At 43.8% G+C, this 27,639-nt stretch overlaps 1 protein-coding gene across 6 annotated transcripts in view; it reads left to right on the forward strand.

The window, feature by feature from the left end:
• Positions 1-1,289: 1,289 nt before the first annotated feature.
• Positions 1,290-27,639, forward strand: part of DISC1 (DISC1 scaffold protein) — a 341,872-nt gene continuing 315,522 nt past the window's right edge. For all 6 annotated transcript variants that reach the window (XR_006887032.1, XR_006887035.1, XR_006887036.1 and 3 more), the window contains exon 1: positions 1,290-1,647. Coding sequence is in view for 3 of the 6 variants with exons in the window: in XM_046650469.1 (XP_046506425.1) it covers positions 1,590-1,647 (58 nt within the window). In the remaining 3 variants the exon portion in view is untranslated. The remainder of the gene's footprint in view (positions 1,648-27,639) is intronic.

Below are 27,639 nucleotides of genomic sequence, written 5' to 3' on the forward strand. Positions count from 1 at the left end.
GATCTGTGAGAGTCGGACTATTCTGATTGTGTGTTGACGGTCGTCCATTACAGAAACCACGCCTACCTTGCCTTTGGAGATTCATTGCCACCATTTGACCCCTGCCAACTGTAATCCATTATCCCCATTGCATTTAAGGATCCCCGTTCAGCGGCTGCAGTTCACACTGTAATGTCTGACATAGAGAGAAGACTGACCAAGGATGCCGGGTCACAAGGTTATTTCCGAATCGCGGTCAAAGTGTGTCCTCGGGACCCTCCCCGAGTGGGTGAGCAGGTCTTACATGATAAATCCGCTGTGCTATTCCAATCCCCCCTAAGCTTTGGGAACCTTCTTTGCAATATACCAAGGCAGTTCTGGCATTTCCACTTCATTTAGTGTAGGTCACCTCTTTGTCCCTGCTTCAGTCAACAACCAAATTGTTAGATCCTTTTTTAATCTCTCAAACTACAGCTTTGAATCCCGATCTTAGTGGTCTATATCATTAAATTCAGCTGGATCCAGTTTTAGGTCCTTCCATTTTCCACACATCTTAATATCCATGCTCATATTCATTCTGTCCCACAAGACACCGACATTGAAGCATATCTGTGCATTTTCACTCACAAGGTTCTTATCTCTTGAAGGAGCTTGGCCCTCCTCTAGTTCTAACGAGACCCTTCCCGCTCCTCCAGAAGGTCTTCCTGACTCTTCTTCACAATACTCCCTCCAACCCCCAACTTCTGCAACCCTTTCTGTCCCAAGCCACTGGCTCTTGGCATATTCTACTGCATGGTATTTAGTTTTCTATTCACATGATTATCTTCCCTACCGGAGCTGAACTCCTTAAGGGCAAGAACCGTTTCTGGCAGGTGCTACATAAGGGGTGCTCCAGTAGCCTCCTTGCATGAGCCAAAGAGAAGGAGTGAAGGCCGTGGGTCAGCGGCCTAGGAGCTCTGCATGAGTCAGAGCCTGCGCTCTGGGCCAGCTGCCCAACGTTGGGGGGAGGCTCTGGGACCAGCCCCATGCGGCCAAAGATTCAAAAAGTTGGATTCACATTTCATTTTTGAACAGCTGCTCCCACCCGTCTCTTTCCTGGCGTCGTCTGTCGTCTCCCCACTTTCTCCCCACCCTCTCATCCCCTCCATCTCCTCATCACCCCTTTGGTCACTTCCCTGATCACGCGTCTGGGAGGCGCCCTGGTAGACCCACTCCGAAGGCCTCGCAGTCTCTCTCTCCTTCCCTGTGCACCGGTTCCCCCCAGCGTACTTCCCCTCTCGTTTTCGTCCAGAAATGAGCGAGAGGGAAAAGCAAACTTTCCGAGGTCCGGAGACAGGTCGTGGGCCCGCCGGGCCGCCCGCCCCCGCCGCGTGCGCGCGCGCGCATGAGAGTGTGTGTGTGTGCGTGTGCAAGGGGCCGAGGCTGGAAAGGAAACCGCCTGCCTCGCCGGGGAGAAGGAAGGAGCCTCCCCCTCCTCGCCCGCCCCCTCCCCACTTCCCGTCCAGCTCGGCGCCTCGCTTCCCCCTCCGCCGGCCGCGGGCGCACGGAACCTGCCCATCGCCGACGAGCTCGAGGCGGCGGAAGCCGAGCGGGAGGAGCCGGCTGGGCGCATGTCGGGCGGGGAACCCCAGGGCGCCCCAGCCGGTGGCGGCGGGGGCCACCGTGCAGGTAGGGGCGCTGTCACCGCGGGCATCAGGCTGGGGAGGGCGCGCTCTGCCCCCTGGCAATCGTGCGGGTCTGGGTGTGCCTCTGTGAACAACTTGGGTTCCGTGCACCCTTTTCGAGGTGAGGGAAACTGAGGCAGGGCGCGTGGCGTGCGGAGTTGGGAGAGGAGTCGGGTCTGAGGCTGCCAGCCAGCGCCCCGACGGGCCAGATCTCTCCCCTCAGACTGAGCTGAGATCCCGGCGAGCGGCAGTTTTCGAAAGAGCGCTGGTCGCAGCCGCCCCCCGCGGCGGGTCTTGGTGGCCCAGGAAGGTGGTGAGGGCCTGCCTGGCGTTTGGGTCAGTCCCGGCACCGGCGCCGCGCGTCCTCACCCTCGCACCTGTGGGAGAGACGCCCCGCTTGCCCTGGTCCCGAGACTCCCCTGAGAGTCGGGTTCCACCCCATCAGGGACCTGGAGGGAGGAGCTTGGGGCGAGTTGTCCCGGAATGTGGTGCTGGCACCTCCCCAAGGGGCTGCTCTGCAAACAATTTCACCTCCCACTTCCGACTTGGCCGCAGTAACGCCCAAGGCCGGGCTCAGAAGAGACCGCTCCGTTTCCACTTCCCGCAACATGGGTCACGCTGTCAACTCTCAGTGTTGACACCGAGGCCATTCAGTTGACGGTTGCTTTTTAAGAATGACAGGACGTGTCCTGCCATCTCACTCTTAAAATGCATGCGAAGGAGTTGGAGACTTTCCCAAGAGGGTGCGATTTGGGGTCGGGGAGTGCTGCCACTGCGTCGTCGTCGCTGGGCCACCAGAGGGCCAGGGAATTTTAGATACAACCCTTGACATCTGGGAGCCTTGGTTTCCTCAGATGTAAAAGAGAACACGAATAACCTGGCCTCCTTGTCTCATCCCTGTGTTGTGCAGGAAAGCACTTTGCAAAATGCACGGTCAATTGCACAGCTGTAATTTGGGTGACACCAGAGAACTAAGAGTTGGGGTTTGGAGAGAGTCTGCCTGCATCTCAGTTTTGGACTTAGCTATGCCTCAGTTTCCCCATTTGTTAAATGGGGACAACAACAGTGCCCACCTCATTGGGTTGTTACTGCGTTTAAATGCGTCAGTGGCCCTGAAGCACCTAGCCCAGGGCCTGTGTAAGCTCTAAATAACCTTAGTTGCTATTTTTACTAAGCATAACCTAAATGATTTGGAGAGATGTGGAAATGCCAGTTTGATTTGATTCAAGTATGAATAGCAGAGTATTCGAGAAGAAATTTAATGTTATTACATTCGGGCACAGCGCATAAAGTCTTTCGGGGTTCAGCTGAGAACTGTGTCACTGAGCAAAAAGAGGCCTGGATCTGCTTTCTGAGCTCTTTGACCTTGAGCCTCAGTTTCCTCATCTGTTTCCAAAAAACTAAGAGAAAAGAAAAACAGGGACAGGAATTATGGTTTTTTGGACTGGTAGAGCTGCCGGAGGATCAAATGAGGCAAAAGGTCTGAAAGCACCTCGAAGGGGATGAGTCGCTGGCTAACAGGAGACATCGCTGCTGCCAGGAGGGCAGAATAACATCGCAATTGATTTAGAGCCTACAATGTGCCAGGCCCTCTATTAGGACTTCCTTTGATGAAACCCGCCCCAAACCTTTGCGAGGTAGGTATTTACAATCCTCATCTCTCCTGTACAAAGCTGACCTTCAGGGTTACACTGCTTCTGTCTCAAGGTCACATAGCTGTTAAGGGTAGAGCCAGGATTCACATCCTGGTGTGGGCGCCTCTCACAAGTGTGTTCTCAACCACTAACCAAACTGGAGTTAAGGAGACCAGTCGTGGTTCAGAGTGGACCAGTGTTAGCTTGTAGTTAATAATGTGTCCTGCGTATTTGTGGCCTCTAAAATATGAGTGAATTGTTAGACCTGGCAAAAGAGATTTTGAAATAATCTTAATTTCTTTCATCCCTATTTTAAAACCCCATTTTAAATTATTTTCTTGCAAAAATAAACAATGAAAATTTGCAGAAAAAAAGTATTAAAATCTTGAAAGAATGTATTGCAAGAACTCATTGCAAACCTCAGACTAAATGGAATCCGAATTAGTGTTTTATTTTAACACTTAAATTTGCCGGAAACCTTAGGATGGCACAGAGGTGTAACTGGGTTTGAGGCTTTTGGTGATATGGTTAGCTTGCAAGGCTGGGACCCAGGACATTTCTGCAGGGACCTCAGTGCTCACTGAGATGCCCCCAGAGGGAAGAGGACCTTCAGAGCAAGTCTGACCACCTGAAGGAGAGTGAATGCCAGGTCTACGGGCTGCAGAAATAATTCTTAAGTCATTTGTTTCGTAAAAGAAATTTCTCTTATTCTTTTTTCTTTTTCCAAAAGCAATGCATGCTCATTACAAGATGCACAGAAAACTACAAACAAGAAAAAAGAACATAAAAAACGACAGTAATCCTGAGCCATGACAGAAAGCAAATGGCCAAAAGGAAGGAGGGTGGAATGTCAATAAAGACAAATAGCTTAGTGTCACTGTTCTTGTAATCCATTTCTGTGCTATGTTCATCGATTTACATCTATTTCAAAAATGGGATGCAAACTATTATTGTGTTAAATGACAAAAATAGTGCTTGCTCATTGCTTGAACATTAAGACATTAACTTTAGTAAAAAGGAGCCAGAATTTATTATGTTCATTAAAACTTTTCCATTTAAAAATAAAACAAACTTTTGATTGGAGATTAAACTGTTGATGTTTGAATTTTATTGTGGTTTTGGTCAAAGTTTGATGAAAGACCTTCAGAGCAAAGGGGAGGTACAATGGTGATCTTTAAATAATGAGAACTAAAGACCAGCACAGAACAAAGTTTCTGAGTATAAAAATTTTAGATTAGGGTCCTTAGATCAGAATTAGAACCTTTGTTTTGATAGTGATGATAATAATTCAGTTTATATGCTGGGTTCCCACAAAAAGCAAGCAGAGAGCTCCGCTTCCAGAGATGCCCTTGGCAGCCACTCTCGGAGTGAGGACGGTCCCCTTTGGCACAGCTGGGGCCATCTGTGGCCAGCCATTTTTCAGCCACCACCGTTTAGTAATGCAAGACTTTTAGTCTTTGGAAGTCTTCTTTTGCTTGTTCTTAACTTTAACGACTGTGTGGTAAAAATTCCTTGCGAATGTCTTTTGTGCAACAATCATACAATTTTTTAAATCCTTGCCGCAGATGCTTTGACCATCCTGAATCCATTTTCTCTTTTGAAATCAGAGTTGACCAGCTGCTCCTTGAGCACAGACTTTGCAATCAGCTTCCGAATTTTCACACCAAGTGGAAGTGGGAAAGGAGAACTGTGGCTGACCGATGAATGAAATATTATTTCTATTTTACCCGGCCCTCCTTCCTTTTGGCTGCCTGGCTCCTGTCATGGCTCAGAGATGGATGGTAAAGATAGCGGGGCTTCCTCTAATCACTAGGGTTGCTGGTCATCGAGTGTTATAAACAGAATCACAGAACTTATTGCTGGATGGAGCTTCAAAAGATCAATTGGTTAAACCCCTTGAGTTCTGGGAGGTGAGGCATCGACAAGTGCATTTACCAAGTGCAGCTGCTGAGCGCTCTATCTTTAGTCAATATAATGGTAGTCGTAGGTGCAGGAGACCTGGTCTCAAATCAAATAATTGAAATAAACAACCCTAGATTATCTTTCCCATCTCAACTTCAGGTTAATTTCCCAGCCATGCTGCCTGTGTTCATCCATTTAAAATATGTGGATAAAATTCTACCTGTTTAACCCCAACATCTGCCTGTCACGGTAGGACTTTCACCCTTTATTTGCAGATGGGTTTGAACTCTCAGAGAAATGCAGTTAAGACAGTAAACTCCTTGAGTTGAGCGATAGCAATCTCTGAGGATAAATTATCTATTGTAGAGTACTGACAGTTGTGAGTGGCGGTAGAGATTGTGGAATCTGGCCTGCTTGTTTTACAGGTGTGAAAAGTGAGGCATAGGAACAGAGTGAGTATTAGAATCTGGGTCGTCTTAGAGCTGTTTCCATCAAGCCGTGCTTCATTTCTTAGTTCTGCATAATTCATCTCTGCTTAATAAATATTAAGTGGGGCTGGCCCGGTGGCACAGCGATTAAGTTCGCACGTTCCACTTTGGCAGCCCAGGGTTCGCTGGTTCGGATCCCGGGTGCGAACATGGCACCACTCAGAAAGCCATGCTGTGGCAGGCATCCCACATATAAAGTAGAGGAAGATGGGCATGGATGTTAGCTCAGGGCCAGTCTTCCTCAGCCAAAAGAGGATTGGTGGCAGATGTTAGCTCGGGATTGATCTTCCTCAAAAAAATAAATAAAAAGAAATATTAAGTGAATGGAACCAAATCCTTGTTTATTTTTTTTGAGCCATCGTGGGTCTTAGAAACTTAAATTTTGAAGCAGTTGCTTTTGTCATATCATCATTGGTCTTTAAGAATCGTTTGTTCGTTTATTCATTATTCATTCATTCAACATTGATAGAGGGGCTTCTTGGCCCGGAATTAGAAGTAGAGCCACACATTAATAAGGTATCAATATTTGACTTAATTTAGAGAAAAACTTGCTAAAAATAAAAGCTGTCCATCAATGGAATAGGCTGCTTTGAAAAGCAGTCAGCTCTTTGCTGTGGGAAGCATTTAAGTTAGTGCTGGCTGGTTCTGTGGTGAATGTAATGAGGGAGTCTGCATGTGGGGATGGGGCCCATATTGGAGGATGTGTGGGAACCCTTCCATAGCTCTAGGATTCTGTGATTTTTGTCCTGGAGCATTGGGATCATCCAGGATTTGAGCTACTGTGTAAATTTCCTACTCCCTGCTCACTAGGGTTTCACATTTTGCCTCCCCCCATCCAGGTGGTTTCATTTCCAGAAGCCTCGCCAGCTCTTTGCAGTCAGCTGCCTGAATGCAGTAGGACCTTCAACCCCCCAGTGTTACACAGATCTAGGGTTGATCTTAATCATTAATGCGATCATGTTCACCCAGGCGAACAAATCGACCAGGAATAGTAACGTGTATTTGACAGGTGGCCCTGCCTCCGGATTAATTGCCTTCACAGGTTGAAAGGTGAAATATCTCAAGTTTAATGAGTGAATTGTGTCCTGAATGTGGAATCTGAGTTTAAATTTAGTTTTGTGACATGTACACCGACCTAACTTTTCTTTTTCCTATCTGTCATCTCTTAATTTGTGAGTGGATTGATAAGATGATTTGACATAATTATTAGGCTTTATCTTTGACATGGGAGAGTGTGTGTGTTTTGCATTTATAAATGAAAGCATGACACATCTTAAATACCTTTAGGAAGAGGAGGACATTTCACAGTGGTCAATGAGAAAAAAAGTAAATATAGAGGTAAACTGAGGTTCTTCTGTTTCTAATACACTGGAAACTTAGAATTGTGGAAGCTGTTTTGTGATTATAAATCTTCTGATGAAGAAAAGTTTATGTATTTCAGTACGATTTTTTTAAATTGAGGTGTAATTTACAATAACATTAGTTTCAGGTGTACAACATAATGATTTGATATTTGTATATATATTGTGATATTATCACCACAATGTCTAGTTAACATCTGTCACCTGACATAGTTACAAAAGGATTTTTTTTTCTTGTGGTGAGAACTTTTAAGATCTACTCTCTTAGCAACTCAGTACGATTCTTACTATTTCCCTAATGCTTTCATTATAGCCACAGGCCAGGCATAGTGAAATGTGAGACAGCTATCCTTGGGCATAAATAATCTACATTCAATTCAAACAGTAGATTTAGGGACCTTAAATTACCTTGACTTTTATCGGTCCTGTTGTTTCCCTTTGTCTGGTTATATAATTCTCTTCTAGAGACGTTAAGTTATCCATTTATTCAGTCCATCATATTTGTTCATTCAAGAATATTTATGTAGCAGCTACTGTATACGTGGCACTGTGGTGTGCACAGCAGGGTGTTTAAAGATGTATTAGACTGTTCTTGAGGACCATCCAGTCTAAATCGAAGATCTAGCAAAGGCTGGTGTTCTTTCCAGGTGATTTAAGGTGACACTTAGAGCTTAATAGTCACTTTTAGGATGCATCTTCAGAGGGTGTCTCAGGACTTCCTTACGTCTTCCCACAGAGTCAGTATTTCTCTGCTCAGTTCCTCCCTCCCGTGAGGCCTGCACACTGCTGCCGTGATGGTCTTCCCAAAGCACAGACCTGATTAGGTTATTGTTTCTCTGTGCAAAGACTCATTATTGTCCTGAAAGCAAGTTCTCAGCAGTCCTTTCCAAGCCTTCCATAAATTGACCCCTAAATCCCTAAAATGGATACTCTGGCTTTTTTATTGCACACATTATTCTGCCCACCACGAATATGATGGAATCTATCCTCTTTGCCTCTGATGTCTACTCATCAAAACGTTATCCTTCATGTACGATCTAGCCAGTAATGCTTCTCAGCCTTCCCTGGTCCTCTGGAATCATCTACTCTTTCCTTCGTCTTATAGTTATGTAACTTATAGTTATAGTTCGTTATATATTTAACCTGCTTTTCTAATTCCAGTGTAAACTGCTTCAGCTCAAGGAAGCTGTCTGGTTGATCTCCTTACCCCTCATCTGTGTAGGATGCTTGTGGTTTACTCCACTCTTGCTGAATTGAGTTAGACTCTTCATTATATTTTAGACTGAGTAATCCAGTGTGTAGGTTAACCACATCTGTTGTTTTTATATCTTGCAAAACCAATCAAGAATTCTGTAAGTTAAGTTCAGTTCAAATGTTTATTGAGATGCACAAACCACATTGCCAGACAACTGTGGTAGCTCTTTAAGATGAAAAAAAAGTAGAATGTTGTCCATACCCTTGGGAAGCCTATAGTTCAGTGGAGAAAAGAGAATTAATTCTTATGAAGTTTCTGGATGTTGTTTCATCAGAATGATTGGGCACATTGGGATATGCCAAAATCATTAAGAAGTAACTGGCATTAAGAAGTAGATGCCCAGTGAATATTTTATAGGCTGGATGGAGGGAGAGGTGGAAGAAGAAAGAGGGAATCCTTTGATTCATAATTTATTTATTGCAGTGTTTACTCCTAGGCATAATAATTTTGAAGGTAATTTACTCAAGTATTGATTTCCACACTTGTGTATAAAATGTGCTGCTCTTTGTCTAGGAAGAGAGATGCTACTTCTCTGTCTGTGGGAACTCTGCATTAATTTCCTGGCTGTGGTGTTGTATTTGCTTAACGTCGTTGACGTTCTCCTCTCAGGCATCTCTGCAGTGCGGGACACACGTTTCCCAGGCTAGACGAGGCCTACAGCTGTCTGGGGGCCATGACAAGGGGACCGCCTCACACTGATTCCACACTCGTCATCTCCTCCTCTACCCAGCCTGCTAATTGGCCTTGGGGGCTGTAGGATGAGTTCTGAACTATTTCCTCACCATGAAGCTTTTGTGTGTCTGTCTGCACTCGACTTAACTAGTAATCTGAATGGAAAAATGGACAAATTCTATCATTTTAATCCAACTGTTACCTTTTTTTTGACTCTGATTTGAGATTATCTACATCCATTCAAATATTTATTGTACGTGAATGTTTTGGAAACTCCCTTAAAAAGCATAAGGTGATGTACAAGAAAAGGTATTGATATTACCCCTGGTTTCCCATTTTGCTGAGGCAGAATAGAGCTCAGTGGAAATAAAATGAGATATTCTAGGGGGTTACTTTATCTTAGGTTAAGTTTGGGATGAATTTATATTGACAGTGCTTTTAAAATTTCATTGTGCTTTTTAATGAGCAAAAGATCCTTTTTTTTTTTTGCCATATCCTATCAAAATTAGGAGCCTGCCTTTCCCAATAAAATGACTAATTATTAATCATTACAGGGCTGGGAAGGGATGGGTCAAGCAGAAATATAGTAGCGAGAAACCTTCTTTTGGAGGTGCCTTTGCATTAGTCTGGGCTGAATTTCTTGAGGGCAGACCTTGTTTTATTTATCTTCTTATCATTTTTGTTAGACCTGTAGTAAGAATAAAGACTTACTGAATTGTATTGGTTTAAAATAACATGTGTAACACAAGCACCATGGCATGCAGGAGACTTCCTTCCCAGCCAGTGGTGGCTCCTGAAATGCTGCATGGAGAGGCTGGGGCAGCAGCTGGGTTAAAAGAGTTGCTTTTGCATGCAAACACAGTCTTTATATAGACTGCATGTTCAAGATTGATACAAGTGGCAAACATTTCTAAAAGAGCTGCCATTTACACATTTCGTAAGAGAAAAATGTCAGCTGCCCATCTCAAAGCACAGGCTCAGGATTTTCATTTGGAGTGGCTATAGAGGACTGCGAAGCATGTTGGGGGGCTGCAGCACCCCCAGGCCAGCCCTTGGCACTGCTTCTGCTCCCAGCACCTCCTCCCTTCTACTGCCCATGACGTTCATCACTTGTCATGATGTAACGTGAATTCTTGAAACACGAGACAAACGCATCTTCAAATGGAAGCACAGAGACACATTCCAAAGGCAAATTTCATTTAAATTGTGATCAAAATACTTCACTTTACTTGTTATGGGCAAATGATGATTAACTGCAGTTGACTGAGAGGCCAGCTGGAAAGGACACTGGACTTGGGGTCAGGACCCTGGGCAAGTGCTTTAATCTCTCTGGATCTCAGAGTCCTTCCTGGTAGAAACAGAGATGGCAATGTCAACCCTCAGTGGGCAATTGTGGTAAAGGTCTAATATAATCATTTAGATATGAGCTCATCCTAATCTATAATATTTATGCATCAAGAATTGCTTTATTACAAACTTACTGGTATTGTCCCTAACATCAGTCCTGTCTACAATCTCAGTTGGCTTTATAGCTTGTCCCTCACACCCCAGTCTGGGTCCCTGGTCTCTTATCTGAATCACATTAGTGTTTCTGCAGCAAAATAATGCAGGTTCCCTGAACTCAGTGGCATAAAGGCTCTTGATTGCTTTGCATCTGTGCTCATGGGGTTTGACAAGCGCAGGGGTGCAGTCAGGTTCTCTGCTGCAGGACGAATGAGGGGAAGCCTGTGGTTCTCAGACAGAGACTTTGGGATTTGGGATTAGAGGTGATGCGTCAGGAGCTGGTACTCAATAGTTGTTGTGGTGGTTTTGCTTCCCCTCCTCCCCCTTCCCTTCTCTTCCTCCTCCTCCGCTTCTAATTCTTAGTCTCAGTTCCTGTTGTATTGTCCACTGTTTCTGAGATAGGCCACTGATATGCTGCCTTTCGCCATGAGCCACCAAGCACAGTGCCACATAAGGAGTGAGCAGAGGGACACAGGAGGTGTCTCAGGGAAGAAGGGAACACGACCTTATGGAGAGCGTCGTTCAGTCCCGCTTCAGCACGTTTCTGGAGCAGGCGTGCAGGCTGCTTCCAAGACGATGTGCTTCCTGGTTTTGATCCTTCGTCTGCTCCTTGGATCCTCCTGCTTTGCTTGGCCCGTGGGAGGGCCAAGTCATGAAGACTGCCTTGCCCTGGTCTGATTGTTCTCTTGATGCTGCCCCTTGGATTAATCCTTTGATGCCACAGTTTGCAGCCTGAGGGCAAATGATACCCTACCTTGTACTCTTCCCAGGGTTCCAGAGACCCTGCTGTCTTGGAGGGAGCACTGGACAATGGCTGTCATTGATGGGCCTGAAGGGGAAAGGGTTAACTGTCAGGCTGCCCCCTTAAATGCCCACCACCGACAACCAAGGTGAGCGATTCCTTTGGCGTGTCTGCGGCCGCGGTCAGCTCTGAGCCTTCTAGTGCTGCTTGTGACGAGCAGGCTCAATGCGGATGATTGATGCCAAATGTATCGTGGAGAGTGAAGGGTGCTTAACAGAGCACATCTGGATCGGCTCTGTGGAGGGAATTCTGGTTCTAGACCCATCCATCTTTGCCCTTTCAAGGTGTAATTTAATTTTGGTCTTGTCTTGATGAAATTTTCATCTATATGAAATGTAAGCTCTGCAGGATTCTCCATTAGGACACTGTTTGGATTTTGGTTTCTCTTAATCCTCTCCGACAGTTTGCCTCTCCTGTCTCAGAAAATTCACCGCTCTTGCTGGTATCCTTTCGTACCCAAAGAGGGCATTCTAACCTTAAGAGAAATTCGGCGCAGCACAGCGCCTGCCATTGCCTTTCTCTCCAAGCAGAGAGCACGCCTTCTCCCTTGGCTTCTCAGGTGTCTGGGTCCAGGCAGGAAATAGTCACAGCTCACATTTATTTAATAAAACCGTTATGAGATGAACCCAGCCCCATGCACGCGGGGATAGAGGGGGGCCTGGCTGCTTGCTTTGCCCCAAAGCTTGCCGGCTCTCTGTACGTTTTTGGAGCTGTCACTTGTGAGCTGTTTGCACTGAGGGAGAACTTCTGTCAGGTTGGGACTTGGCAGGCCAGTTGGCTAATGCTTTGGGTGTTCTTTCAGCATTGTCTGCAGTGAGTGTGGGAGTCAAAGGCCCTTCACTGCAAAGATAATGCCCGCTTGTTCCCTGGAATCCCAAGGGAGCCAGAGTCAAAGGGGCTTTTTGTCTCACCAGTAGAAAGACCCACAGGAAATCCCAGCTTCAGAGATTCCTGTGCAGCCTCATTGTCCCCTCAGAGCTGACTGGCCTTAGGCTTCCTTTGAGTGAGGCAGTAACTAGTACAAAAAATAAATGAAAGGATGCTGTTCATGTGGCTGGAATGGAGTGCACCTGCCATGTGCAGTAGCATGCGGGCTGGGCGCTTCCCGGACCCTGGTGCCTGAGTCCTCCTAGCCGTGAGCACTGGGGTGGTGAATTGAAGGTAATACCAGCCACTTCGTACTGTTAGAAGAATCGACTGTGGTCACATGAGTGAAGAGCCAGTGCAGCATCTGCACCATCGCAGGCACTCAGTATTATTATTGAAGGGCTAGTCTCAGATTTCAAGTCTCTACGAGCGATTCTCTCACTTAGTAGGTCTGTGACCAGGACCAGCTCATCTAATTTCTCTTCATCTGTAAGCTGGGCAGTAATAATGCTTATTGCCTAGGACTATTGTGAGGATTACAGGAGACAATATATGCAAAGGTCTTAGAAAACAGCACATTAAAACTGGTGGGCTTTGGCCTACACCTGTGCAGGTGATGTCCTGATGAGGGTTCCGGTCTAGGGGCGACTGGGGCCGACATTCTGGCTGGGCCCGGGCACTGAGGAAGGCGTGTCTTTTTCTAATTCATCAGCTCAGAGGGGCCACCTTTTTCGAATTTACCTTCCCAGAGGGGACATCCTTTTTATAGTTCATCACCCCGGAGGGGGTACCTTTTAAAAAATTTGCCCAGCGGTAACATATGTGCTAGCAGCAGCCTGTCAACAAGAGAAAGATGCTATTATTAGTGTGGAGGACAGAGCCTTCTGGAGAGAGTGCGTGGCGTGCTTTACCTGGCACCAACTTGGTCGTTTCTCTTTAATTTTAGCAATACTATTATCATAGTCGGAGGAGCAGTTTTGCTATTTCCTCAATTCCAAATTTTCTCTAGGATTTTCCTTGAGGCCAAGGGCTATGATCCCCTGCCTTCCAAGGCCACCCTCCGTGGCACTGCCCTGCATGTGTCCTCCAGAATGGACATTTGTTAACACAGGTTGGAAGAGAATGGGTCAGAGGGTGGGCTGGGTGCTGGCTATTGGCTCTTGGCCCCTCACCCACCCTTCTGTGCCTTGCTCTTTACTGTGAGGGCTGGGAGTCTGAAAATGGCACATCCCTGGCTCCCTTGCCAGCTCCCTTCCTGTTAAATTCTGCCAATAGGAGGCACTGGTGGGAGACCAGAGGCAGGAGGAAGAGAAAAGCTGTCTGATTCTGGGTTTTACAGTGGGGTGGTTGCAGGCAAGGATGGGTAATTTGGAACTCCAGCAGCTCTGACAAGTAGCCCTTTTCCCAGGCTCCAGAACCAGTGGACACAACCTCTTCAACTGTACCCAGATTGAGCAGGCTCAGGCGCACAGCCCAGGAGCATTAATGCCTGATCCTGGTTGTTATCTCTTCTTCTTCTTTGCTCCTGCCCTCTCCTTCTCCTTTATTCTCTTCCAGTTCTTCCCATATCTTTGTGACCGACTCCCTGTATTAAGTGTCCTCTGTTTGGCATACCTGGAGTGGTCTCAGTTTTCCTACACTTTGTTTGTGGACTCTGTGACTCTCTTGAGTGCTTTGGGGCTGGGTACCCTCCCCAAGATCTCATGGCGCTTGGGTGTTTCCTTTCTGTATCCATCTTCATCAAGCATGTCAGGATTGTTGTGATAGCCTTTCAATAGGTTTTCAGCCTCTAGCTTCTTCCTGATCATGGAGGACATTATGGTCAGATTAATTTTCCTAAACTCTAGTTCATCTGGCTCACACCTCTGCTCAAAACCCTACAATTTTTATGGCAGTCATTTAGCAAAGGTGTAGTCACCTATGACCTAAACCCAGTGGTGAGAATCCTAACCATGGATACCTCTCCCACAATCCTCACGACAGAGGTCTGTGTAGTCAGAGGGTCATTCTTTCACCCTGGCTGGGAGGACGGCAGTTAGCTCAGGGATAGACACACCAGTAGTCATGCTGGTATGAGAAAGATTTCAAAGCCTGGCTGTGGCTCCCCGCTGTATCTCCTTATACCCCTCACTGATTCCTTCCTTGTTCAAGTCAAACCTGGGCCTTTAGGACAGGACCCTACTCTTCGTCAGCCCCTCCTGCTCTCCTGGAGGACAACCGTCAGCTTACAAGGGCTGCCTGATGTCCTGGGATTAGGGAAGGCTGAGACTGAGAAGTTTAAATCATGTCACTTGTAAACTGATGGAAATCTGTGTACTGTGAAAAGCGCAGATGAGCTGTAAGCCTGGATGAGATTATCATCTTGGGGAGGGGCTTTCTCACCCTTAGGTTTTCTGACTTCCTTGAAGTAATGTTTTTAGGAACTTCCATATTGAAGTGGGTTGGGAGAATCTCTTAAGGGAAATGAAAGGACATACGGGGTCAACTGGAGTAAAAAAAATGTGGTTAATGTTCAAACATGGCTTTATTGTTTTTACATAAAAATCAAAACATTGGCATTATAAAAAAATCAAGCAACCTTGAAAAATACATGGTGGAAGAAGAAATGATCCCTAATGTCCCACCTTCCTCACTGTTAATTCTTTCATGAACGTCCTTCTAGACAGTTCTCAGAGCCTCTGTTATAGACACATATGATTCTTTTTTTAAAGATTTTACTTTTTCTTTTTCTCACCAAAGCCCCCTGGCACATAGTTGTGTATTTTTTTTAGTTGTGGGTCCTTCTAGTTGTGCCATGTGAGACGCTGCTTCAGCATGGCTTGATGAGCAGTGCCATGTCTGCGCCCAGGATTCGAACTGGCGAAACCCTGGGCCGCCGAAGCAGAGTGCGTGAACTTAACCACTTGGCCATGGGGCCAGCCCCTACACATACGATTTTACAGAAGTGGGATTATGTTGCATCCTTTTATCTAACCTGATTTTTTCCCACTTATTAGTATAGCACAGAAATGTTTTCATGTCAGCAATGTTACCTTACATCATTATTTCCAATGGCTGCACTGTATTCCATGTTTGTACCATAGTGTGCTCATCCAGTCGCATTAAATTGGAATGTTTACGGTTGTCACCCTTGAGAACATGCTAATTTTTATTAAGTTCTTGTGTTTAAGATGATGCTAGGGCTATAACAGATATTCTAAGAAATCAGTAACTTAAAACATTAGAAGTTTCTTTCTCTCCTAGATAAAGTTCGGGTTCTCCCTCCATTTACTGGTGGTTACTTTGAGGCTCCAGGCTTAGATAGAGGGGCTGCTCTGCCTTACATGGCCATTCAGGGGCTCAGGCTGACAGAGGCCCCACCACCTTCAGCATGTGGCTTCCAAGGTTGCCCAGGCCTTTTCCACCAAGCCAGCAGATAACAAAGAAGAGAGAGCAGAAGATGTCATAGGAGGTTTTTATGGATCAGAACTGGGAGCGGTAGATACCACTTCTGCCCACATACCATTGGCCAAGTTTAGTCACATGGCCATAGGAAGCTGCAAGGGAGGCTGACAAATGTCACCTAGCTGTGTATGCAGGAGGAAAAGGGCATAGGGTTGAACAGTGGCCAGTCTCTGCCAGAGGTCCCCTTACTGGTCACCAAATTCCTGCTTCACTTTCCCTTTCGCACCTGGAACCCACTCACCCCTCCCAGAAGGAGACACAGCTAAGTCCCATGCAGTCATTGCACCTGGCTCACGCTTCAGGATCTCTGGATGATGTGCTGTTTCCTCATCATGCCTAAATGAGAATTCTCATGGTTCTGTGACTTACGAACTAAAAAGGAAAAAGTTATTTGCCTCTTTCCTAGCCTCTCCCAGTTTTCAGTGGTGGAGCAGAGACAGAATAACACAACACCAAAAAACTCCCATTTTGAACTGAGTAAAATAGGAGCTGCACAGTAGTCTCAGGTTCAAAGCAATCGTGGAGCCATTGAAGGCCTCCAACCAGGGCTGCGAGAACTTTCTCCTTTAGACCTTGATTCTGATCTCGGAGAGGAAATCTCTTGTCCGTTGGTCTCCATGGCCCCTGGCTCTGTCCTGCCAATTTCCTCCTTGTCCTTTATTCTCCATGGCAACATTTGAAGCCGTTGCTGGGGATTCTGCCATCTTTACAGGGTGTGTACAGCTTTTGCTCCTCTGGATGGTGGCCTGAGGTTTTGTAAGGCTCACAGAGACTTTTTGTTTTTAAGTCCAGGCTCATGGTTTCTCAGGCCATACATTTCTGTCAAAAATTTAGTAGGATTCTCTTCTGTTTTCTTCCATGAAGTTCCTTGTACTGATACCTAATCCCCAAATTTTTTCCTGGACCTTATGATCAAGCTGGATTTATTGTATTACTTTATCACCCCATGCCCTTCTTTCTCAACTAAATGGTGGTTACCTTCAGGCCCTCAGGCTCAGATGGGAGGCAACACTCTTAATCAGTTCTCCGCCACAGGGCTGAGTCTTTGAGCCTTTGTCACTCAAAAGTTTTTCAATCTTATTTCTTGCTGTTTCAGATTTAGAAGCAGTCAGCTTTTTAAACCCTTTAAGTGCACAAATTTCTGGATTCTATCCCCTTTCATTTATGCTCGCAATCCAACAAATTCTTGACTCAGCATACCTATTTCTTTAATATTACTTTAATATTATCTTTACTATTTCTTGCATTTTATTACTAATGTTTTACTTTCCAACGTCTTTCCCCAGAGCTGCAAGCTCGGTAGGCACTACGTCTGCTTTCTTAGTTTTTGCAGGTGATGATTTTACCTAATATTTTGCCACTGCGTAACTTGGGTCTCCATCTCTCCAACCACCAATATCAGTTTTTTTTTTTTGCTGTCACTGCCTGATCCCTCAGCCAGTGCCACTTATTTTAGGTAGTACCCTGCTTTGAGGCACCAATTTCTGTGTTAGTTAACACTTGCTGTTATAATATAAAAACCTAAATTCTCGGTGGCATGTCACTTTCAAAGTTTGTTTCGCAATGTAAATTACCTTGTGAAGCAGGACTGTTGATGGTGGTGGGGAGGGGTCCTACTCTATTTCATCACGCAGGGATTCAGGTGGACCAGGGCTCCTCCATTATGGTTTCTGAAGTCTCCCAGAGTGTTGATGTCTAATCAGTAGAGAGAAGAAGAAAGAGCATGAGACGACTGCAAAGGAGGTTTCTATAGGCCAGGCCTGGAAGTCCTGTCCACTCTTTCATTGATTAGGACTCAGTGCAAGGGAAGCTGGGAAATGTAGTCCAACTGTGTGTCCAGGAGAAAAGGGAAATGGGCTGGTGAACAGTTCTCAGTGTCTGCCTGGGTGCCCATGTAGCAGAGGCTAGTCGGTGGTGGAGATGGGATTTGAATCCAGGCTTTCTCAACTCAGGGCCTGCAAATGTATTCTCTACTCTACCCAGATAAAATAGAATACAGTTAAAACATAAGTGTGAGATGTGAAAAAATGATAAAGGAGAAAATCACAGATTCACAGGTTAAGAAGTGAGAATTAGAAGTGACAAATTTAAAAACTACATAAAATAAAGAGAAATAACTATAATTGAGGAGCAAAGAATACAAACTTAGGAGAATGATACACAGCCCTCACTGTAATATAAGGATAAAATGTGATATCTGAAACACAATGGGTAAGGATTAAAGAATGTAGAAATTAGGAAAAAACCAAAAATGTTGATATAATACATGTAACCTGAAAAAAAGCACAAAGATGAAATGAAAAAGTAGTAAAATGTTACAAGGGAATAAAAATGTTAAATAAGTGACAGTAAGAGTTAAAGAAGTGAAAATCAAAATACTGAAAAAGACAAAGCAAACTCAGGACTCACTGTTTAGTAAGACACAATACAGCCAAGGTTCGAAACAAGGAAAATAGAAGCTTCCTCTATGCCAAATAAGAAAAAGGTTAAAAGAAAAAAACAAAAAATGATAGATGAAACTAAAACAACGTAAACATTATAAACAAGACTATATGGGATTTTACAAATATATTCACAGAAACAGGTAAAATAAGTAGCAACACAAATCTTGCTCTCCCAGTGCTCCAGTCTGAACCGATGCCTCTGGGTAGGGGTCCCCAGTAGAGATTTTTGGGCTGAGAGCTGAGGGGTAGAGAAGGGGCGCTTGGATCTCCCTTCCTTTACAGGCCTTAAAATGCCTGAGTGGAGTGATGTCAGCAAAATGGTGGAGTAGGAAGCTCCAGGCTCTTTTTCCCCCAGGAAAATGTTAAAGAAAACAAAAACAAAAAAACGATTAGAGAGTGGCTAAAATAACTTTCTAGGAGCTCTGGAAAATAGTCAAAGGTCTACAGCAACTAAGTAAACTCCTAATTAAGAAAAAGCCGCATTCAAAATGGTAGGTTCTACAGAATTTAAATGATAAGTGCATCAAAAATAATTGTAAATATGTTAATGAGTACACAATGTATAAAGATGTAATTTGTGACATTAATAACATGAAAGGGGCATGGAACTGTGGAGAAGTAGAGTCTTTTATGGTATTGAAGTTAAGTTGTTATCAGTTCACATTGGATTATTACTCTAATTTTAGGATATTACATGTAATCCTCACGGTAGCCACAAAGTAAATATCTATAGAATACACACAAAAGGAAATCAAAGCATGCACTATAAAAAAATCAACTAGACACAAAGGAAGGCCACAAAGGAGGAAACGAGGGACAGAAATGCCATAAGACATGCAGAAAACACATAACAAAATGGCAGAGGTGAGTCCTTCTCTATCAATAATTACTTTAAATGTAAATAGATTAAATTCTCCAATCAAAAGGCATAGATTGGCAAAATGGATTAAAAAAACAGGATCCAACTACATGGTATGTACAAGAGACTTACTTTAGCTCTAAGGATATACGTAGGTTTAAAGTGAAAAGATGGAGAAAGATATTCCATGCAAATGGTAACCAAAAGAGAGCTGGGTAGCTAGACTAATATCAGACAAAATAGATTTTAGGGAACAAACTGTTACAAGAAACAAAGAAGGAAGCGTGTATTGATAAAAGGCTCAATTCGTCAAGAAGGTATGATAATTATAAACATATATGTACCAAATATCAGAGCTCCAGAATATCTGAAGCAAACATTGACAGAATTGAAGGGGGAAATAGCTCCACAATAAAATGACTGTGTAACGCAGTGTGCAGGCTAGTCCAGCCTCCTTCAGGATCCGCATGTCGCATGTTGTGGACATCTGCATCTTCAGTAGCTCCCTGTTGCCTGCTGGCATTCAAGTCCCTGTACTTTGTGTGAAATCAGACTTCAGCTATGCTGCCCCTACAACTTGGCGAAGAGCATCCCCACTTTGGTTGTGTCACCTCCTATCCTTCTGCCTGAAAAGCCTCTCTTTCCTCCAACTCCATCCCCTCTAAGAAGCCTTTTTTTGTGAGTGCAGATTAATGACTTGCATCGCTTACCCTCTGCCGATTGCACCTATTGTCTGTACCACGCATTTAGTACATCACGTTTGATATTTATTTGACACTTGTATTTATATTTTGTCTATTTGTTGGGTCTCCTCAAAGAGATTTTGAGTTCCTTGGGGGCTAATGCTCCCTTAAGTTACTGGCACTTAGCACTATAACCTGGATGTAGAAGCTTATTTTTCTATCGAATCAATAGATGTCTTTTTAAATTGGCCCAATCGCTGATCTTAACCCTAAGGATTAGCTAATGGAAGCATCACAGATATTACGTTGGGCAGACAAGACTAAGCTACTTACTTTTGTGAGTTTTGGTTTCCGTATTTTTAGGTCTGGGGTCCATTTATTATGCCTTTACTATGTATCAGGCCATGTGCTAATGCTCTCATTTAACCATCACAACAGCCTAAGGCAGGGGAGGGGCGGCATCTATTCTTATTCCCATTTTTCAGATGAGAAAACTGAGGCCCAGAGACATTAAGTAACTTGCTAAAGTTACCCAACTCGTAAATGAAAGAGCTAGAATTTGAACCCAGATCTCTCGGATTCCTTTGCTTGTTATTATTTTAAATATCCGCTAATACTGTTCAATCCTTTAACTTCTTTGTCTTGCCTGTGATCTAAGCTCAAGCTCTTCATTGTTTCTCCTCTTCCCCCAATGATAGTTGTGGTACGTAGAGTAATGCCCCTTTGAAGTTGTTTTCCTCCTATTCCCTGGAGCCTGTGAATATCTTACCTTATATGGCAAAAGAGACTAGATGTGATTAAGTTAAGGCTCTTGACATGAGAAGACTGTCTTGGATTATCCTGGTGGGCCCAAAGTACTCACAGGGTCCCTTAGGTGAAAGAGGGAGGGAGAAGTCAAAGACAGAGAGGGGTTTGAAGATGCTAAGTTGCTGGTTTTGAAGATGGAGGAAGGGGCCATAATCCAAGGAATTCAGGCAACTTCTAGAAGCTGGAAAAGTCGAGAAAACAGATCCCCCCCCCAGAGCCTCCATAAGGAAAGTAACCCTGCTGAAACCTTGATTTTTTTCCCAGTGACCCCCATTTTGGACTTCTGACCTCCAGAACTGTAGATAATAAATTTGTGTTGCTTTAAGCTATTAAGTTTGTGGTCATTTGTTATAGCAGCAATAGAAACCTCACATAATGCTTTTTCTGCTTTCCTTACCCTCTTGATGATTTCTGAACTAGTTCTCTAAAATTTCCTCCTTTTCTTCACATCTCTCCCTCCCTCTATCACCATTCCAAGTCATTTCCCAAGGCTCTGCTTCACCAATTGGGTCATCACTGTCTGCCGCCCTGGAAACTTTCTCTCTTCTACTTAAGGCCATGCTATGCTAATTACCCTCTTGGCTATTTTGTCTTAAAAGGTGGTGCCCAGAAAGGAAAAGCATGATCCATAAGGGGTCTTAGTAGAACAGGGAGCTGCAGGCCTCCTGCCTCCCTCAATCTGAATGCCAGGTCTCTTCAGTGCAAGGCAAGATAATGCTTATTTTTTGGTGCACACATCACATCACGCTGGCTACTCAGGTTGAGTTTATTGTTAACTTCAACACCTCAGCTTTTCACATCATATAAAAGCAAAAGACATTATGAATAGTTCTTGTATCTTGTAGAGTGTCTGCCATCTTGAGTCATGTAGCTTTTGGCTCAAAGAGGAAAAAAATGTACTGAATTAATCTCTCCAGGGAAAGATTTAAAGACTGGGCTAATAAGGAGAGACAGATGGAATTCTGAGAGAAAGATGGCAAATTCTAGAGCTAATCTAATTAAATGGCTACGGGAACTTTTCATTGGTGCATAAATAAAATATGACAATCAGTGTCAGCTAAGAAGCCCTCAGCAAATATCTAATCTCATTTTTTTTTAGCATCCCATAGAAATGTTATTTTTTAGTAAATAGCATTATGATATAAAAGAAGCTGAGAGAAGCAGAGAGACACAGGGTAAGCCTCTGCCCATCCTCTATGCTTACTCTCTCCCTACGTACTTCTTCAGAGGGCATAGGATCTCCCACCCATTTCAATCCATGACACATCGATGGCATTGCCAGCTCGAAGGGTAAAGTAAAATGCTCTTAGGGAAAAGAAAAGGCTTTCACCCTCGCCCAGTCATCACGGGCTCCTAGGATAACTGGGAATCTGAGAATCCGGAGAGGAGCGTTCAGGACTAGCTTCAGAGGAGAGTGTTGAGGTTACTGAGAATTCTCAGAGATGGAATAGTTCTTTCCTTTTAAGTTCAAAACGGCTGTGCCCTGAACCCTCTGGGCTTTCTAGAATTTGTATTTAAATGTTTATGCATTCCCAGGCAAATATTTTAAACAACGCCACTCAGATGCAGTACCTTCAAAGCGGGTCAACCAGCTGGCTCCCCAGCCGTGGTCGCCTTGCGCAGCCTGGGCTTGAGCAGACAGGAGCCCATATCCTGAAGAAAGTCCTAACAGAACAAGTAGGATTTAATGCCCCCTAAAAGAAGGAGGAAAGCAAATGCTGAGATTATTTCCATTAACTTTAATGTACCCGGGAGGACCGCAGAGGTCTCATTCTCTCTGGTTTGGATAAATCTGGGGCAGTCCAAAGGCTGCCAAAGGATGTTGGAAGAAAATTTTAATGTGTATCCTTGAGCTTTGCAGTCTGCCTGTCCCCTTTGGAGCTTACTTCTCTTTAAATGGCAGAATCAGAGCTTCAATGTTTCCTTACCTTCAGCGACCTTTCCTCAGCCCTCCCATCCCTGATAAGCCACGGAAAGTTATTCTGCTCGTGTGATCTGTTGTCATTTTAACACACACAGAGTGATTGCCATTTGAACTTCCCTTGGGTGTGCTTCATCCTCGCTGAGTTAAGATCAAATTGCTTTCTACTTTGGTAACTCCAATTCCGATTTCTTACTGACCATAGGTTAAAGTTTTAATTGAAAATTCCTTTTCTTTTAAAAATTATCAATTCAAATGGCAAGGTTGGTAAGGCAGCCCAGACTCTGAGGCTATTGGAACTGGAAGCGGCCTTAGCTGTCATCTGTCTTGAGGGATGGTTTGTCATCAGGGGAAAAATAGTCACTACGTTAAATAGATTTCATGTAATGATATAAATGAAAGTGCTTTGTAAACTGTAGAACATTCAACAAGTATTAACTATTAATAGCATTTGTAAAGATGCGTTTGCCATTGTTGTCAGCTTTACTTATTATAATATGTGTTTTCATATTGAGCTCCTGTCTTGCTTTTTGTGAATATAAGTTAGAATAACTTTATAAATCATTTAGTAACATTTTTCACCTCATGCACTCATTTGTGTACAGGTGAGGGTTGTGTCCCCCAGTGGTACAAGAGATGATTTTTGGAGTCACAGGACATGACATGGAACACCATTTACTCACATCCTTACATTCTCCTTCTGCCAGGGAGAAAGTCTCAATTTGCTGCTAGTGTGTCTTTAAAAACTGATTTCACTTTGTAACAAAGATGGAGCCAAGCAGGATTCCGTCTCCCAAATCTTTGGCCGACAACAAAAAATGCTGTTTTGTTTTCATTGTCTTTATTTGTATGGCTGTCTTCTAATTATGGCAAGTGACTGTCATATACCATTTATGGTAGTAATGCCATAAAAATATTCATTAAAATATATTTATTTAAGCAAAAGGAGTGAACCAATTTAAGCAAAAGTATCAAGAAAATATTATTATAAGTGTTCCGCTGTGACAAGCACCATGAAGTGGTGTGTTGGACCAGCTGATGTTTGGGACACACAGCTCTCTGCCGCCCTTGAGAGATGGGCCATTGATCAGAGTGCTGCCCTTTATAGCAGACAACACACAATTTACCCCGTTTTGCATAGCAGTCTTTTAAATATGTGAAGGTGGTCCTCGTGTTCTCCTTAAGTCTTTCCTTCATCAGGTGTCACCTTTCCACTTCTCCCCATGTTCCGAGTCTGTTGCTTCCTGCCCCAGGAATGCGTGAGTCTGTCAGATTCTCTCTTGGGGAAGCTTCCTGTTTATCGTGTGTCTAGAAGCAGTCCTTGTTCTCATATCATGGAGCAGTTGCGCAAATCATATGAGAAACGGAAATCGGGGACCAAAGGAGATGATAGGGTTGACATAAAAAGAAGAGTCACAGTGAGAGGGACGTTTGGGAATTGTCAGGAGGGACCACTGGGTAGAGATTTCAGGGAGGATATTTAAGTCCTCAGATGTCTTTGTATCAGTGCAGGAAAGAGGGGTTGTAAGCAAAATGAAAGTGAAATATTTATATTAGTCAGTAAATGTGGATAGACTTTTAAGATATGGGTTGGAAAGTCTGCGAGAGTGTCTTTGTGGTTTGCTTCTCTGAACTTAAAAGTTTCTCATTTCTAAGATTGTTTGGTTGATTAATTGAGAGATGCATGGAAAAGATGCATTTGATAAATCAGGAAGTGCCATACAAATGTCAAAAATTGCTTTTTTCATTAGTTATATGATTAATTTATCTTGTCACCATGATAACATTTATATTCTGTTCTGTATTAATACTTTTCGGAGTTGTCTTGCCTTAGTGCTTTATTTAAAATGATGCTCCCCAGTAGTCCTTTCATGAAAGGGCTTTACCGTTCCTGAGTCCTGTACCTTGATTTATTGCTTGGTCATCTGGATTTCACCATCCAGAGATTTTTGTCAAGAAGACCCATGGTTGTTACAGTATCCAGATACATGCATATTGAGTAATGACTTTTTGTTGTCTTTATAAAGTTTGACAACTTGGCTGGGCATAAAATTCTCGAGCACCCCCACTCTCACCTCCAAACCATATTGACAGTGTCACTTGGCATTGAATGTTACTTTGGAAGCCAGCTTGAATTTTGCCCTTTATTTATGTGGCTTGAGTTTTCTCTGAGGTTCACATAAGATTTATTCTCTTTTTTTTTTTTTTTGAGTTCAGTGATTATACCAGGATATCTTGATGGTGGTCACAATATTTCACTTTTTTTCTTGAATGCTCTGTATACCTTTTATCTATAGATTTTTTTTTTTTTAATACCATAGATGTTTTCTTCTACTATATCTTTGGTTCCCTACTTCTTTTTTCTTGTTGAGGGACACCAATCACCCATACGTTTGTTGCCCTGTGTGCATATTATCTTCTCTTTAATTAATTTTTCCTTTGAATTTTGTCATTTTCTCAAGCTAATATTCCAAGTTATTGACTCTGTTTTCATCTGGAACTATATTTATTGCTGCTTCTCAGATGGCTTTGTTTTATGAATGAACTGACCAGAACACCCAGGCAGGCATCAGCTGGCCTATGGTAATCTTTCTAGGTTATTGTTTTCTAAAAATTTTAATGTCAATGTTTTTCAAATTAGTGGTTGGCCAGCAGCCACATTCTTCCACTCAAGCCTGCACTCTTCATTCTTCTGAGTGAAGTATCTTGGAGAAACACTTCTTTCCTTCTCAAGAACTGGAGAGGAATGTATTGATTTTGGTGTCTGCTATTAATTTCATCCAATTTTTATAGTATTTGGCAGATATACTTCGTAGGTTTGAGAAGCAACATAGTGTTGAAGGCACGGCTCTGGAGCACACTCCCTAGGTTTTATTCCTTTGCCAGTCACCAGCCATGTGGGGTTGGGCAAATTACTTAACCTCTCGATTACCCAGTTTTCCTTATCTGTGGAGAGAGGTTAGTAACAGGGCTGTTATGAGAATGGAGTGGACTGATATTTGTAGAATGTTGATAACAGTGCCTGGTACAAGTAATAGATAGGCCCTTTACAAGGTCCTTTAAGTGAATATGGCATGTGATCATGCATTGTCAATAGTTTTCTCCCCAGCTTCTCACACTCTGTCCATTTCAGTGGGCTTCACAGAGTGTGATTAACTTGCTTTTATTCCATTTTCTTGCCACAGAGAGTGGGGTTGCCTGATGTGTTTTGCTCATACCATGTTTGTTTAAGCATTCATTTAGAATTGTATCCAGGATATATATCTGGCTGACTAATCTATGGCTCTTAGATCCTATGTTTTTCCTTCATGAAACCAGAACACTTGCCAGTCTTTGGTGGCTCTATGATTTCTCAGAGCCCATTGAGTATTTCTGTGAACACGTCTGTGAGTTCCTTCAGTACTGGGTCATAGTTTATTTGACCTCGTTTGTGGACGTAAACTCATTTGAAGTGGCTAGGTGTTCTCTTTCTATCTTTTTTGCCTCTCTTGGGCTTCAGTTCCTCCTAAATTAGGCTACCACTATCCTTTCCAGTCAGAAGATCATTTTCTTCACTAGAGATGAAGGCTGAACATTTGAGCTGTGTAATTCTGCCCTGTCTTCTCTCTTATCTGTTACCATTGTGCCCTAACTAGTGGGCTGTCCCTGCCTGCTTGACTTTCTTGTCCTGGCTTGTTTATTTCTTGGTTTGTTTGAAGCACCCCTTTTTGCTGTCCTTAGCATATTTACAGAAAGTGTAAATATGCTGCTGGCCTTAAGTCTTTTTGATATTTTTCTTATTGCTTCATGACCCCCTTCTATTTATTCCTTGTTATTTCTCTCTGTTTATCTTTGCATGTGCCCTTCAAAAATTTCTGCCTTTCAGACAGCTTCCCTTGCAATCTCAGCTGTGCTTGTGGACACCTTGCCCACTTTGCCTGCCTTGGGGTTATTGTGCTAATTAAGTGCCTTGGGCATATGTGAAAAGCACCTGTTCCTTGACTTCCGGCCCTAAGGATTCTGGTCTGGGAGGGCTGGGGACAGGCTCAGAAATCTGCATTTTCACAGGCCTCCTAGGTGATTATGGTGCAAGTGATCCCCAGACCACGCTCAAGCCCAGCTAGTCTGGAGCAGGAGCTCCCAACCTCTTCCCTTCTCAAGCCATGAGTGAGGGTGACTGGTGAGCATGATTCTCCCTGGAGCTTACCTGAGGATCAGGCACATGTTCTTGGCTTGCCAGCTTTAATTGTGTCCCTTCCTTTCCCATTCAGGAAATATAACTGAATGTGAGTGAGTAAGAGTAACATGGCCTTAAGTATGAGCTTGAGTCTGCTCTAATTATAACGAACTAAATAGCTCACAGCTTTAGTGCATTATTACTACTCCCAACTGTTGCTGGTATGCTGTCATCTGATGATGAGAACCTGACCCACCCAACACCCCTTTTCTGGGCCAATTTCTGACTTCAGCTTGACCTGATCACTTTCCCCAGAGGTTTCCTTCCCTTTCGTGTAACTGATACATTTTGAGTGGCTGTCAGATGAAATCTGATCCCACACGCTGGGGAGGATCTTTCCTTAGGAGCCTCTGCTTGAAACCAAATTGACTTCAGCACATCTTCAGTTTGGAGCATTTTACATAAAGGACTTTGCAAATCATGCAAAGCGGTTATGTTTGGACGTTTTTGCTGTGTCGTGTTTCTCTTAGAGCTCTTCGTAATCTCCTTATTCTGGAATATTTTATAGATAATCAGTAAATATCATTGAGCAATCATGCTTTCGGGGATCACATCTGAGTGTTAGCAAATGTGAAAACAGGCCACAGACTCCGTAGGAGTCTAGTCCCATGACCTAAGAGATCTGTGCTCGTCCAGACTCTCTTTCACAGTCAGTGCCTGTTGCCTGCAGGCAGGATTGAGGCTGTGTAGGAGGCCAACTTCCTGGGCTCCAGTCCTGGCTCAGCACTAACCAACTGTGTGACTTTGGACAAATTCCTTATCTTTCATAAGCCTCAGTGATCTTATTGTAAAAGTGGGGTGATAACAATCCTCGCCTTATTAGGTTTTGGTGAGGATTACATGACACAAAACATGTGACGAGCTTAGGACGTGCCTGGTGCTTGGTAGATGCTTTACGCGAATGAGGGATGAGGAAATGGACATCAGATCGTCAAATTCGTCAAGTTAATTTTTGATGTTTTTTTTCAAATCTCTTGCATTCGGAGTTGTTTTCTAGATTAGAATGATGCGGGCTCAGTGAACCAAGGAGTTGAAAGAAAGATTTCTTGGACTCTCAAGGTCTGGTAGTAGTGCTCCTTTATTCAGAGAATAGCATGGGGACAGGACCCATGGGCAGTGAAGGGTTGCAAGCATGGGG

The sequence above is a fragment of the Equus quagga genome, chromosome 2, assembly GCF_021613505.1.
Source record: "Equus quagga isolate Etosha38 chromosome 2, UCLA_HA_Equagga_1.0, whole genome shotgun sequence".
NCBI classification, from domain to species: domain Eukaryota; kingdom Metazoa; phylum Chordata; class Mammalia; order Perissodactyla; family Equidae; genus Equus; species Equus quagga.